Source organism: Herpailurus yagouaroundi, unplaced genomic scaffold (genome assembly GCF_014898765.1).
Source record: "Herpailurus yagouaroundi ecotype Mexico unplaced genomic scaffold, PumYag 28, whole genome shotgun sequence".
Taxonomy (NCBI): Eukaryota; Metazoa; Chordata; class Mammalia; order Carnivora; family Felidae; genus Herpailurus; species Herpailurus yagouaroundi.
The window spans coordinates 165,697,449-165,708,666 of NW_024412376.1; the positions used below are offsets into that span (position 1 = coordinate 165,697,449).

The 11,218-nt window shown below is 62.3% G+C and overlaps 2 protein-coding genes across 2 annotated transcripts in view; one reads left to right on the forward strand and one right to left on the reverse strand.

The window, feature by feature from the left end:
• Positions 1-1,301: 1,301 nt before the first annotated feature.
• On the reverse strand, positions 1,302-2,660 carry LOC121043511 (uncharacterized). The gene is made up of 3 exons (XM_040495420.1): positions 2,642-2,660; positions 2,097-2,386; positions 1,302-1,946 (listed from the first exon to the last, which is right to left on the reverse strand). Exons 1-3 carry the CDS (start codon positions 2,658-2,660, stop codon positions 1,563-1,565), a joined length of 693 nt encoding a protein of 230 aa, XP_040351354.1. The 3' UTR covers positions 1,302-1,562.
• Positions 2,661-8,512: 5,852 nt separating this feature from the next.
• Positions 8,513-11,218, forward strand: part of HTRA3 (HtrA serine peptidase 3) — a 33,161-nt gene continuing 30,455 nt past the window's right edge. The window contains exon 1 of the mRNA XM_040495528.1: positions 8,513-8,521. Coding sequence (XP_040351462.1) covers positions 8,513-8,521 — 9 coding nt within the window. The remainder of the gene's footprint in view (positions 8,522-11,218) is intronic.

Sequence of the window (11,218 nt, forward strand, 5' to 3'; positions counted from 1 at the left end):
AGCCTGGTGTGCAAAGCTCAGTGTGCAAAGCCCCAGTGTGCAGAGCCCTGGTGTGCAAAGCCTCCTGAGATTTAGAACCACTGAGTCCGGTGTGCACCCGGTGTGAGGAGCCCCAGTGTGCAGGGGCCTGAGGACCGGCGGGAGCTGTCTCCCTGAGGCCACACGAAGGCCAAGACCAACACCCAGGGTGCGGGGTCTGTATCACGTCCTCGCACCTGCAGGACTGGGTGGCCGCTCATCACCGAGATGAGCCTGCGGGGTAGGGGCAGGCGGGGACGCTCACCTCCCTCCCGACACACAATCACCACTTCTGTCCGTGTGCTCGTGGGGAGAACTTTAAGAGCTGCTCTGTGCAACCTCCGAGTAAACGGTGCGGCCACCGCGCTGTGGGGTGAGGCCCCCACATTCGCCCGCTCGCTGAAGTTCGTGTCCCCGGACCAGCGTCTCCCCACCCCCACCGCCCTCAGCGCCGGCAGCGCCCGCTCTGCCCTCCGTCCCGACTAGCTCGGCCTCCGTAGACCCACATACAGGCACCGTCGTGCGCTGTTTGTCTCTCTCCGCTTGGCGCCCCAGGTCCGTCCGTGTCGTCGCAAGCACCGGCAGTTCGTCTGTCTCACGGCTGAGTCACGCCCCATCGTCCACACTCGCCACATCCCCCTACCCACTCGTCCCTCGGTGGACGCTGGGGTTGCGTCCGTGTCTCGGCTGCGTGAATGATGCTGCCAAGACCACGGGGGCGCAGAGAACCCTCCGTATCCCGCTCGCACTTCCTTTAGGTCCATCCCTGAAGCGGGTCGTAGGGTAGTTCTGTTCTGACCTTTGTGAGGACCCCACACTGTTCTCCAGAGCGGCTGCACCAGCGTGCGATCCCACCAACAGCGCACGAGGGTTCCCCTTTCTCCGCATCCTCGTCTACACCTGTTGTTGCCTGAGTTGCTGACTTTCTGACAGGTGGGAGGTGCTATCTAACCGTGGTTTTGATTTGTATTTTCTGATGATGAGTGGTGCTGAGCATCTTTCGTGTGTCTGCCGGCCATCTGTGCCTTCTTTGGATGCAGGGGGTGCAGGGGTGCAGGGGATGCGGGGGTGCAGGGGATGCGGGGGTGCAGGGGGGATGCATGTGGGTGCAGCAGGACCCCTACCCTCATACGACACACAGAATGACCCGAAGGGGTCCCAGGCCCATAGACAAGCACCAAGGTTTTATCGTCCTTAGAGAAAAACACAGGTGTCCTCGTGACGTTGGGGTAGGCTAGGCCTTCTCAGATATGACACCTAAAAACGCAAGCGAACAAACACAAAAACGGACAAATTGGGCTTTATCAAAATTAGACTTTTGTGCCTCAAGGACACCGGTTAAAATTCAACCCATAGAATGGGAGAGAACTGCTCACAAATCATATATTCGATAAGGGACTTTTCTCCAGAACATACAGGTAACTCCTGCGACTCCATAATTTCAAAAGGCCCCCCCCAATTTAAGGACGGGCAAAGGATCTGAACAGACATTTCTCCAAGGAAAACATACAAATGGCCGAAAAGCACACGAACATCATGAGCCGTCAGGGAAATGCAAATCGAAACCACAAAGAGATGCCCTTCACATATATTAGGGTGACTTTTAATGCATTTTTAGGAGACGGAAAAGTAGCAAGGGTTGGCAAGGAGGCAGAGGGCGGGAGCCCGGGGCGCTGCTGGCGGGGGCGGAGGGCACTGCGGTCACCCGGGAAGACGGGCTGGCGGCTCCTCCGGAGGTCGGTCCGCGAGCCCCGGCAATTCTGCTCCCGGGAGTGCGCTCCCAAATGCTCCTTGACGGTGACTGGATGAACCAAGCGTCGCGTGTCCGTGCGGTGGACCCCCTGTGCAGCCGTGAAAGGCGACAGAGCGCCGACAGGTGCCACACCTTGTAGGGCTCCATGTGCCTGACGTGTCCGGAGAGGGCGGGTCTGCGGGGACAGAGGAGGCACATTACTGGTTGCTGGGGGGCGGGGCGGGGGGGAGTCGCAGCTAACGGGAGCAGGGTTTGTTCGGGGGCGTCCTAAAATTAAGTGTGGGGACGCCTGCACACGTCTGCGAACACATGAAAACGCACTGACGCGTGTCCTTTGTGTGGCGTGTGAATCACGTGTCACTGAAGCCGGTACAGTTTTCCAAACCGGAGATGCCAGCGACGGGGTGTGCAGTCGGAACCCCGGAGGCACGGAGGAGGAAGTCCCCGCTGTGAGGCGTCCCGGGAACGAGGGGGTGCCAGCCAGGACCTGGGGCAGGGGCAGGGCGGGTCGGGGGGTGGATGAAAGCCAAAGGTGGGACAGGTAGGCGGAGGGCAGAGACCGTCGTCCAGGAGGCTGGGAGGCGTGGGGCGCAGCTGCCCTCAAGGAGGGGGGCACTCAGTGCCCGGGGCCCCGGTCTCTGCCGGCTGGTCGGCTGGTGCCCTGGCAGCCTCCGAGAGGCACAGTGCACAAGAGTGCGGAGGCCGGGTGTGCCCGTGCGAAGGAGGAGAGACGGGGCTCTGACAGTCACATGGCAGGCAGGACGCGTCAGAGCCTGAGCGCGCGGGGTCGGGAGCCGGCTGCGTCACGGAGCTGGCTCGCGGTTACACCGTGCGCCCCCCGCGAGCTCCGGGCGCCAGCCATGCCCGGGCCTCCCGCCTGCAGGCACATGCTCCCGGTTCCAGATGTCCAGTGGGGCCAAGCCCCAGCCGCCACTTCACAGGCCTTAGCCTCAGGTCCCCACGCGTAAAGCGGGGGCCCGGTGTGCACACAAAGGGGACAGTGCCCAGCACATCATGGGCGCTCCGTAGACAGTAGGTGCATAACCCCCGCCCCTGGGCTGAGTGCTCCTTGTGAATCTATATTTACTGTCGGGGTCCGGCTGCACACGGCCTCTGTGCAACAATCTAAGTTGCGGGTAACCACAGGACACCCAACCCAGCTGATTATTGACTTAATTCACTGAGAACAGAGTACAGCTTCAGGCGTGGCATGATCCAGGATCCAGGATCCAGGATCCAGGCTCTGCTCTTTCTCTCCTCTCAGTTCCACTTCTCATGTGGCTTCGTGCCAAGGCAGACACTCCCCTCAAGGTCATCGGATGGTTACAGAGTCACGGGTCCTGATTCTCGCATCTGAAGAAAGAAAAAGACTGGCCTGGAGGCAAAAAATCTCCTCCAGCAGGAAGCTCAGGCAACTGGCTCCTTAAGTGGAATGGACTCTCCTGGGTTAGGGGACCACACCTGAACCAATCACCGTGGAAGGGGGGCGGGACATGCCCATGTGCTGGGCCAATCAGGGCCTACCCTTGAAAGGCGCTAGGACCTGAAACTTGGCTCCTGTGGACTGGGGAAGGGGGGGAGCAGTTTTAGGAAGACAGCGTGACCTGCGGCCCGAGCCTGAAACGGCTGCAGGGTGGGCGCTGGGTCCAGGCTGAGAGGCCCAGGGAGCTGTGGGGACCCAAGCCTGGCAGGACAACGTGGGGCGTGCGGCGCTGCCGACAGAGGAGATGCTGGACGAACGAGGCAGGCAGGCTGCCCCGGGGGGGGGGGGTGTGTGAGAGGCGCTCCCTTCCCGGAAGGTGTGCAAGCCCCTTGGGACGACCCCTGGGTGTGGGGCGGGGGGGGGGGCTCTAGCTCTGGCCCAGAGCACGTCACTTTGTGACCGCGTGACCCCAGCCTCCAACTGAGCACCTTCGGTATTCCCCAGCCCACACCGCCCCCCAAATCAGGGCCTGCTGTGTGACCTGGGGCGAGTCACTTAAGCTCTCTGAGCCTCGGTGTTCTTCCCTGTGATGTGGCAATGGTAGGAGACCCTCCACCGGGACACGTGGGGACTCAAACTACAGGGAACACAGCAGTCGCCCAGAAATGACTTGGCGCTGGGACCGTTGGAGGGGGGCTCCTGGGGGCACCTGTGTCCTGTCACCACGTGAAAGCTTTGAGGGGGGCCCCAGAAGGCCATCAGCACCCTCCTCGCCCTCAGCTCTGAGCTACTTTGTCTCTGGCTCACCTTCAGCACAGCTGGCCCGCGGGGACCCCGGAGGACACAGCTCACGGGGTCTGAAGAGCGGCTCGGCCCAGGGACGCAGGGAAAGGGGTTCCAGACTCCTGCCCGTGGCTCCTGGCAGGTTTGCCCATGCCTGACACCCTGGACGGCCAGAGTGACTGTCCCGGGGCATCGCCCGGCCCGAGGCTCCCACGAGGCCGGAGAAGGGCCTCGGGGCCTGAAGGCCGGACGGCTCCCGGGAGGCAGGCGGTGGAGGCCCGCGGCCACCAGCCCGGTGGGTGGGGCTGGCGGTCCTGAGAGCGGCCGAGCCTGACGGAACAGACGGGGCCGTACCCTCCCAGGAGAGGGGTCACATCCAACACCTCCCCCGTGGGGGATGGGGCAGGGCGGGGTGATTTCCAAGAAGGGCCTGGGCTGCAGACAAAGCTGAGGGTTGTTGTCTTAAAAGAAAGAGCCCAAGCCCTGCTGGCCGGGGGCCCCGATTTCATCATTTCCATCAGCCGGGCCCCTACCCTGCCCATCTTGGCTCAGCCTCCCCGCCCGGGCCTCGGCGTCGGCCGGTTCCCAACCAACTTGTGCACGAGAGGTTCCAGTCCCGCTGCCTGGGTTTGAATCCGGATTCTGTGGCTCGCTTGCCGTATGACCTCGGGACGTCATTGGACCTCGCATTCTTTTTTTTTTTTTTTTTTTTAATTTTTTTTTCCACGTTTTTATTTATTTTTGGGACAGAGAGAGACTCAGAGCATGAACGGGGGAGGGGCAGAGAGAGAGGGAGACACAGAACCGGAAACAGGCTCCAGGCTCCGAGCCATCAGCCCAGAGCCCGACGCGGGGCTCGAACTCACGGACCGCGAGATCGTGACCTGGCTGAAGCCGGACGCTTAACCGACTGCGCCACCCAGGCGCCCCCCCGCATTCTTAATGTGTGAAACGAGCACGTCAGTAACGGCAGCTGCTCCGGAGGACGCGGCGAAAGGGTTCGCGCCGCTGCAGGCGAGAGGCTCGGTCCCTGTGACCTTATGTCGATTAGCCTGGTTGTCTCAGCAACCCACTTGCCCTTCCGGGGCCTCGGTTTTCCTCCTATAAAACAGGTACGAACAGAAGCGTAGTGCTAAGAAAAGAGCACGGACTTTGGGGTCGGACCCAACCATTCCCTAATCCTGAGTCCTTCATCCAATGGTTCAGGGGCCTTGGGAAAGCCACGTAGGCTCTCTTAGCTCAGTTTTCTGCCTCCACGAAATGGGTACATTGGCACCCTGGGTGGCATTGTTCCCAGAATTTAAGGAAAAGCTCCGAGGAGGGCAGAGCCGGGTGAGCAGGGCAGAGCTTGAGGGCGGCTCCACTCTTACCTGGCCGCAGTGGGGTCCCTCCCCGCCTCCAGGACCCGCTCCCACCCTCGTCCGGCCATCTGCCCTCCCACCCCTCCACGCCTCCTCTGACGCGCTCCCTCTGCCATATGCTCACCCAGCCCTCGCCCCCCTATTTGTTTTCTGTGTTGTGTCACAAATCCTCACAAACCTAGTGGCTTAAAACCACACACCTTCGTTGCCTCGCTGTCTCCGTGGGTCAAGAGGCTGGCACACTGTGGCTCGTCCTGGCTCAAAGTCTCGCAGGGGGTCGGCCAGCAGCACCCCCGACCGGAGGCTCAGCGAGGAAAGCGTCTTCAGGGTGTTGGCAGAATTCATTCCTCGTGGTTGCAGGACTGTGGTTCCCATTTTGTTGCTGGCTGTCAGCTGGGGTCTGCTCAGCTCCTAGAGATCGCCCCGGGTCCTTGCCCCGCGGCCCGCTTCCTGGGCCTCTCGCACTTCCAAGCTCTCTACGCTTTAAGCCTCTGACTTCAGGAAGGGCCCAGTTCCTTTTGAGGGCTTGCCTGATTAGGTCAGGCCCACCCACAGTCAAGGGGAAGGGAATTACGCAGGGTGTGCATACCAGGGGCATCCTAGCACCCCACCCATCTCCTCCTTTGGCTCTTGGGAGCCCCAGGAGGAAGCCTCTTTCTTCTCATCCTCCAGTAGGTAAGAAACTGGGGCCCCAGGTCACATTGCAAATGACTAGAGAAGAAACCAGTGGGGACTGGCCTCAGGTGTTTACGGCCTCCTTTTGTCCATGAGGGGACTGATGTATTTATTCTCTACAGCCTTGTGGGGTCTAGCAGAGTCCAAAGGTGGGAGTCACAGGAGCAGAATTTAACTCAAAGGAAGAGCATTCTAGTAACCGAGGGGACTGCTTTGATGGTGGTGAGCTCCCCGTCATCAGAGGTGTGTGAGCAGAGGCCCTGCCAGGAAGCCTGGGAAGGGGATGCTCACGTCTCCTGGTGCGGTCACCCAGCACCTCTGTCAGCTCGGTCTCTGGATATACCTTCCTGCCAGCGGGGACCATCGTCCTCTGGAGAACGCCGAGCCCGCAGGTGATCAGACACGGACGGGACGCAGCTCCGGACTCTGTCGCCTCCGTGACTAGGTCAGGGAGGGACAGGAGAGCCCCCAGGGCCAATGAGACGCACTGAGACTTCTGCAGGGCTGCTGGGGACTCGCCCTGGAGCACGGTGCCTGGTTCTGCTGGTGGCCGTCATGCAGCCAGCACCAGGGGGACACAATCCACACGGGCCGGAGGACATTCGGAGTCCCTGGATCGGGCCATACCTGATGCCAGCCCACCGCGTCAATTCCCTTTTGTTGAGGCCAGTTGGAGCGGGGCTTTCTGTCGCTGACCCTGAAGGACCGGGAGCTGAGGGATCATCTTGTCCCTCCAGGTGTCCTGCTTTCTTGCACCCCCTTCCTGCAGCCCCTGCCCTGGTGGTCGGAGCCCCTCTCGAATGCCACCCACTCAGGAAGGCCCTCCAGTCCCCGGGTCCTGGAGTGGCCCCCTGCCAGGCCCCCAGGTTTCCTTCCCCCCCCGGGAAGGGTAAGGTCGCCCTCTCAGAGGGACTCGCTTCCTCTAAGTGTGGTGGATGCCAAGGGGAGGGGACGGCAGACAGATGCTCCCAGGTCACTGACCCCCGGCCACCCCACCCTCTGAGTCACCCACTGATGTGGGCTGATGAGTCTTATCGCAGGCCGAGGTGTGGCCTGGGATGGTCTTTGAGGTCCCCAAGTGACATAAGCTATGACCTCACCCCATGTGAAGCCCAGGCCTGGAGGAGGGTCAGGGGACGGGGTAGAGCCTGCCTGGCGTTTGGACAGCTCGGCCCGAGGACCAGGGCCTGGCAACCCCGTCCGGCTCTCTGCAGAGCTAGAGGCACCGCAGGGGGCGCCCCGGGATGGGGGGGGAGGGGAGGCAGACCCCGGCCCAGCACAGGTCCGGCCCGGATGCGCTCAATTCCATTCCAATCGTGGGTGGTAACACCGTGTGACGCCCAGCGTGCTCCAGCCCTGGGGAGATGAGACACTGTCCCTCTCTGCAAGGGGCTGCCGCCTGGAGCCGGGTCAGGCATGACCTAGATGGTGGTCGTATCATAACTGCACCCCAGAGGCAAGGTCACTGTTTACAGCAAGAACCCTCGTCCACGGGTGCAGGACCCAGAGCCCCACGGAAAGTATCCCCATCTGCCCAAGGATGTGAGGGTGTCCCCCAGAAGGCACTTGTCACGAGCTCATAGATAAGGCAGAGCGCAGGGCCAGGACCACCCTCCGGCCGGCTTCTGCTGCTGTGACGCCAGGCCCCCCCCCCCCCACCACCACCAGCGCTGACCTGGGGATAACGCCTCAGTCCCTGAGCTACGTTTTCTTAGACGGCAGCATTCTGTGGCCCTTGCTACACAGTTCCCAGGGCCCTCAGTCCCCACAGACCCTCTCCCCTCTTCTAGAACCTTCTGGCCCTGGTGTCTTGTGTGCCCCAAACTACATGGGCTGAGCCCAGCCCGTTCACGGAACAAGGGCTCGTGGATCTCTTTGCCTGTGGCCGTGTGGCACCTGCGGAGGCCTGGCGTGGGGCAGGTGTGCTCATGAGTGGGCGGGCGAGGTGCTTCCCACCAACCTCAGGATCTCAGCCCCTGCTCCCGACTTAGCTTCTACAACTTTCTGCCAAGCGCAGGCCCCAGTGCCGAAGGAGTGGCAAACCCCCAGGAGAATGCAGGTCACGCCTGCTGACCAATGGAGCGTCTCGCGGGATCCCTGAGCTGTGTTGGCCCGGGTCCCCACCGAGGAATACTACACGAGGAGCCACACAGGCCCCACCGCGGAGCGTGCTGTCAGCACGTCGGCAGCATCTTCTTTCTGAGGCTCCCCGGGGGACCCTTCTCTCCTCGACGGTGAGAAAAAATAGGCTGCTTGGGATAATGGGCTCGTTTCCCTCACATGGACATCACGTTTCCCTTTTGCCCTGGCTACCAGGAAGCTCGGAGACAAATTTATGGGCATGCGCTAAAAATGTCCTCTTGTGGTAATAACAGTTTGCATATTACCCTCATTTCTGGCTTCCCGTTATGTTTCTTCCCTCCCCCCCCCCCTTTATTTGCTTTGCTCTGTTTCTCTTTTCTCTTTTTTTCTTGTTCTTGCTCACGAAGAGCCTTAAACATGGGAGCGGTGAGGGGGAGTAAATGCACACGAATGGATGACACATTTATGCCAACAAAATAGTGCCCAGCATTTGTGGGCAGTGTCGGAGAGCGGATGACAGTGGTGCACCAGAGAGGGCCTGGCCGGGTGCCCGGGGACACCTGCAGAGCCCAGTCGCGAAGGCTGGACAACCTGCCTCCCGTTCCCTGTAGGTCCTGACAGTGGAGCTTCTGCTTTCCTTAAAGCGCCACCCTTCGCGGAACGCGCACCCACGGGAGGGCAGGGCTCCGGGAGAGACTCAGATGCCCCGGAAGGGGTCCCATAACCTCCCCCGCCCCAAGCTCCTGGTGGGGGGCGGGGGGGGGGGGTCCTGGTTCGCTGAGCGGGAGGCAAGGAAGGAGCACGAGCAGCAGGGGGCGCTGTTCCCACTGTCTCCCAGGCAGTGCCTCCTGACATCTGGAAACAGATTCCAGCAGAGGTCTGGGCCTGGGGCCAACCCGTGCTCGCTGCAGCCCGCGTGAGCCCAGCCTGCCCACGCCAGGGGCGCACAAAGGCGACCCCAGGAACCACACCCCACCGTCCAAGTGGAGGAGGGAAGCTTGTATGTTTCCTTTCACTCTGGGCCTCGGTTTCCCGCTCCGTGCTAGGAGTAAACACCCCTTTGCAAGTCGGTTGTAAAAGTCATAGGTGACCGTTGGGGGCAGTGCGGTCTGGACGGAAGAGCTCGGACTGGCAGAAAAACCCAGACTGGAGTCCCAGCCTGCCACACGCTGTGACCTGCGCCTTCCGGAGCCTGCTAGGCACCGTGAAAATTGAGCCAAACAACGTATGCAGAGCCCCCAGGGCCCAGGAGCAGCAGTAGCTACGGAGGGCCATATAGCTCGGTCTGTAGCAGCGGCCAGCCCTGGGGGAGCCTCCGTTTCCCCACCTGTAGACAAAAAAGGTGAGAAGAAGTGAGCTCTTGGCCCCTCCTGAGGTCTCTGCTCTTCTGGGCCCTGTAGAATCCGGGCACCAGAAAGCACTGCCCTGAGGGATGGGCGTCTGCAGCATGATGGGACCCCTATGAAGGGTCTGCTCTGGGTCACGATGCCCCCATTGGGTGGGCCACTCCCTCTACCGCTGAGGCCTGAGCCCGTCCGGCAGGAGATGTGAACCAGGAGCCCAGTCCCAGAGTCCCCAACCCCTGGCGTTCGGGGTCATTCCAGGAAAGAGCCTGAAAGTCTCCACGTCTTCAAAGAAAAAGACATTTAAGAGGAAGCCCCAGCCTCCCTTCACACCCCACCGCCCTGTTGTCGTCCATGCTCGTGGCCACTGCCTCTCGGGACCCCACGGTGCTCACGGCCGGGGGCCCCCCAGCGCCTGCCCCGCGTCCCTCCCCCCGCTCCTTCTCCTTCCCCCGGGCCAGCGGTTCCCACCCTGGGTGTCCGTAAACTTGGGTGAGAACCGACATCTCTGTGGTCACCAACGCCCCTCCCTGAAGGGCAGCGTTTCCTTCCGTGGCGAGGTAGGCTCGAGCCACGGAGCCGCCTGTGACCGTCGCCGAGAGAAGCCACAGGTGTTTCCATGACCACCGTGGCTGCTGCGGGCACCCCAAGCGTCCCTTCTGCTCCGCGCTGCTTGCGGATCTCGGCTGGTAACCCCGCCCCTGGCCAGACGCTGTTATTTAACACGTTCACAAAGAGGCCCGTGTGTCCATCACAGGCTTATTTCTGTTGCTCTATTTTAATCTCTGCGTTTGGGCAGCTCCTTTCCGTTGCGATGCTGCCCAGTGTGTCTCATGCGTTTACAAAAGCGTCCTTCGGAGAGACGGCCTGCCTCCCCAGGCTTCAGCAGGTGCCCGGCGGGGCTCACGACACAAACAGGGTGAGGATCTCCGGCCTCAGGGCTGGCGCGCGGGCGGTTTTTCCCTGCTCGATGCGCCGCCACTCTGACTGATTGGCTTTTGCTTCTGGAGCCTCGGCTCCACGAGGTGGTGACCAGCTCCTGGTTTGCCGCCTGCCAGAGGAGAGTCCCGTACCCCAACCCCTCCGTGGGCTTCTCCCGGCAATCCTGTGAGCTAGCAAAGTGCTCTTCCTTCCCCTCTGGTGGAGGGGGAAACTGAGGCACAGAGCTGTGGACGACTGCCAGGGTCACAGAGCGCTGAGGGCCGGAACCCCCAGACAGGCAGAACTGGGTCAGGCGTGTCAGTAAGAGGTCGCGCCCTCCAAGCTCTGAGGAGGGAAGTCCGGGCCTAGGGCGGTGTTTCCTGAGGGTTTGTCCCTGGTGGAGGTGGGGAGCCAGGCCGGGGTGACATCTGCTGGACCTCCAAGCTGGACTTGGAGCAAGGGGGTGGGGGACGCGCTGGGGAGGAGGGGCAGGGAGATCCGGGCTTGTCAATTTCCACGGGGAGAGGAATCCTGGGCACGGACTGGGACGCGGCTGGCACCGGGACTCTGGGAGCGCCCGAGAGAGGCCTGTGCCCTGGTGGCTCCTCCCGCCCGCGGCCCGGCCCTCAGACCCCCCAGCAAACCCATCGCCCGCGTTTCCGAGGCCAGGCCGGCGGCTGGGTCTAGGCCCCGGAAGGCCAGGCCGGGCGGGGGCCGGCGGGGGCCGGGGCGGGGCTGGCCGAGGGGCCGGGCGTCCCTTCCAGCGAGGGCGGGCCGCGCGCGCCTTTAAGTGCGGCGGGGCCCCGGGCGCGCAGCGTCGGCCCAGAAGGAGCTGGCGCCTCTCCGGTCCCCGCCCCCG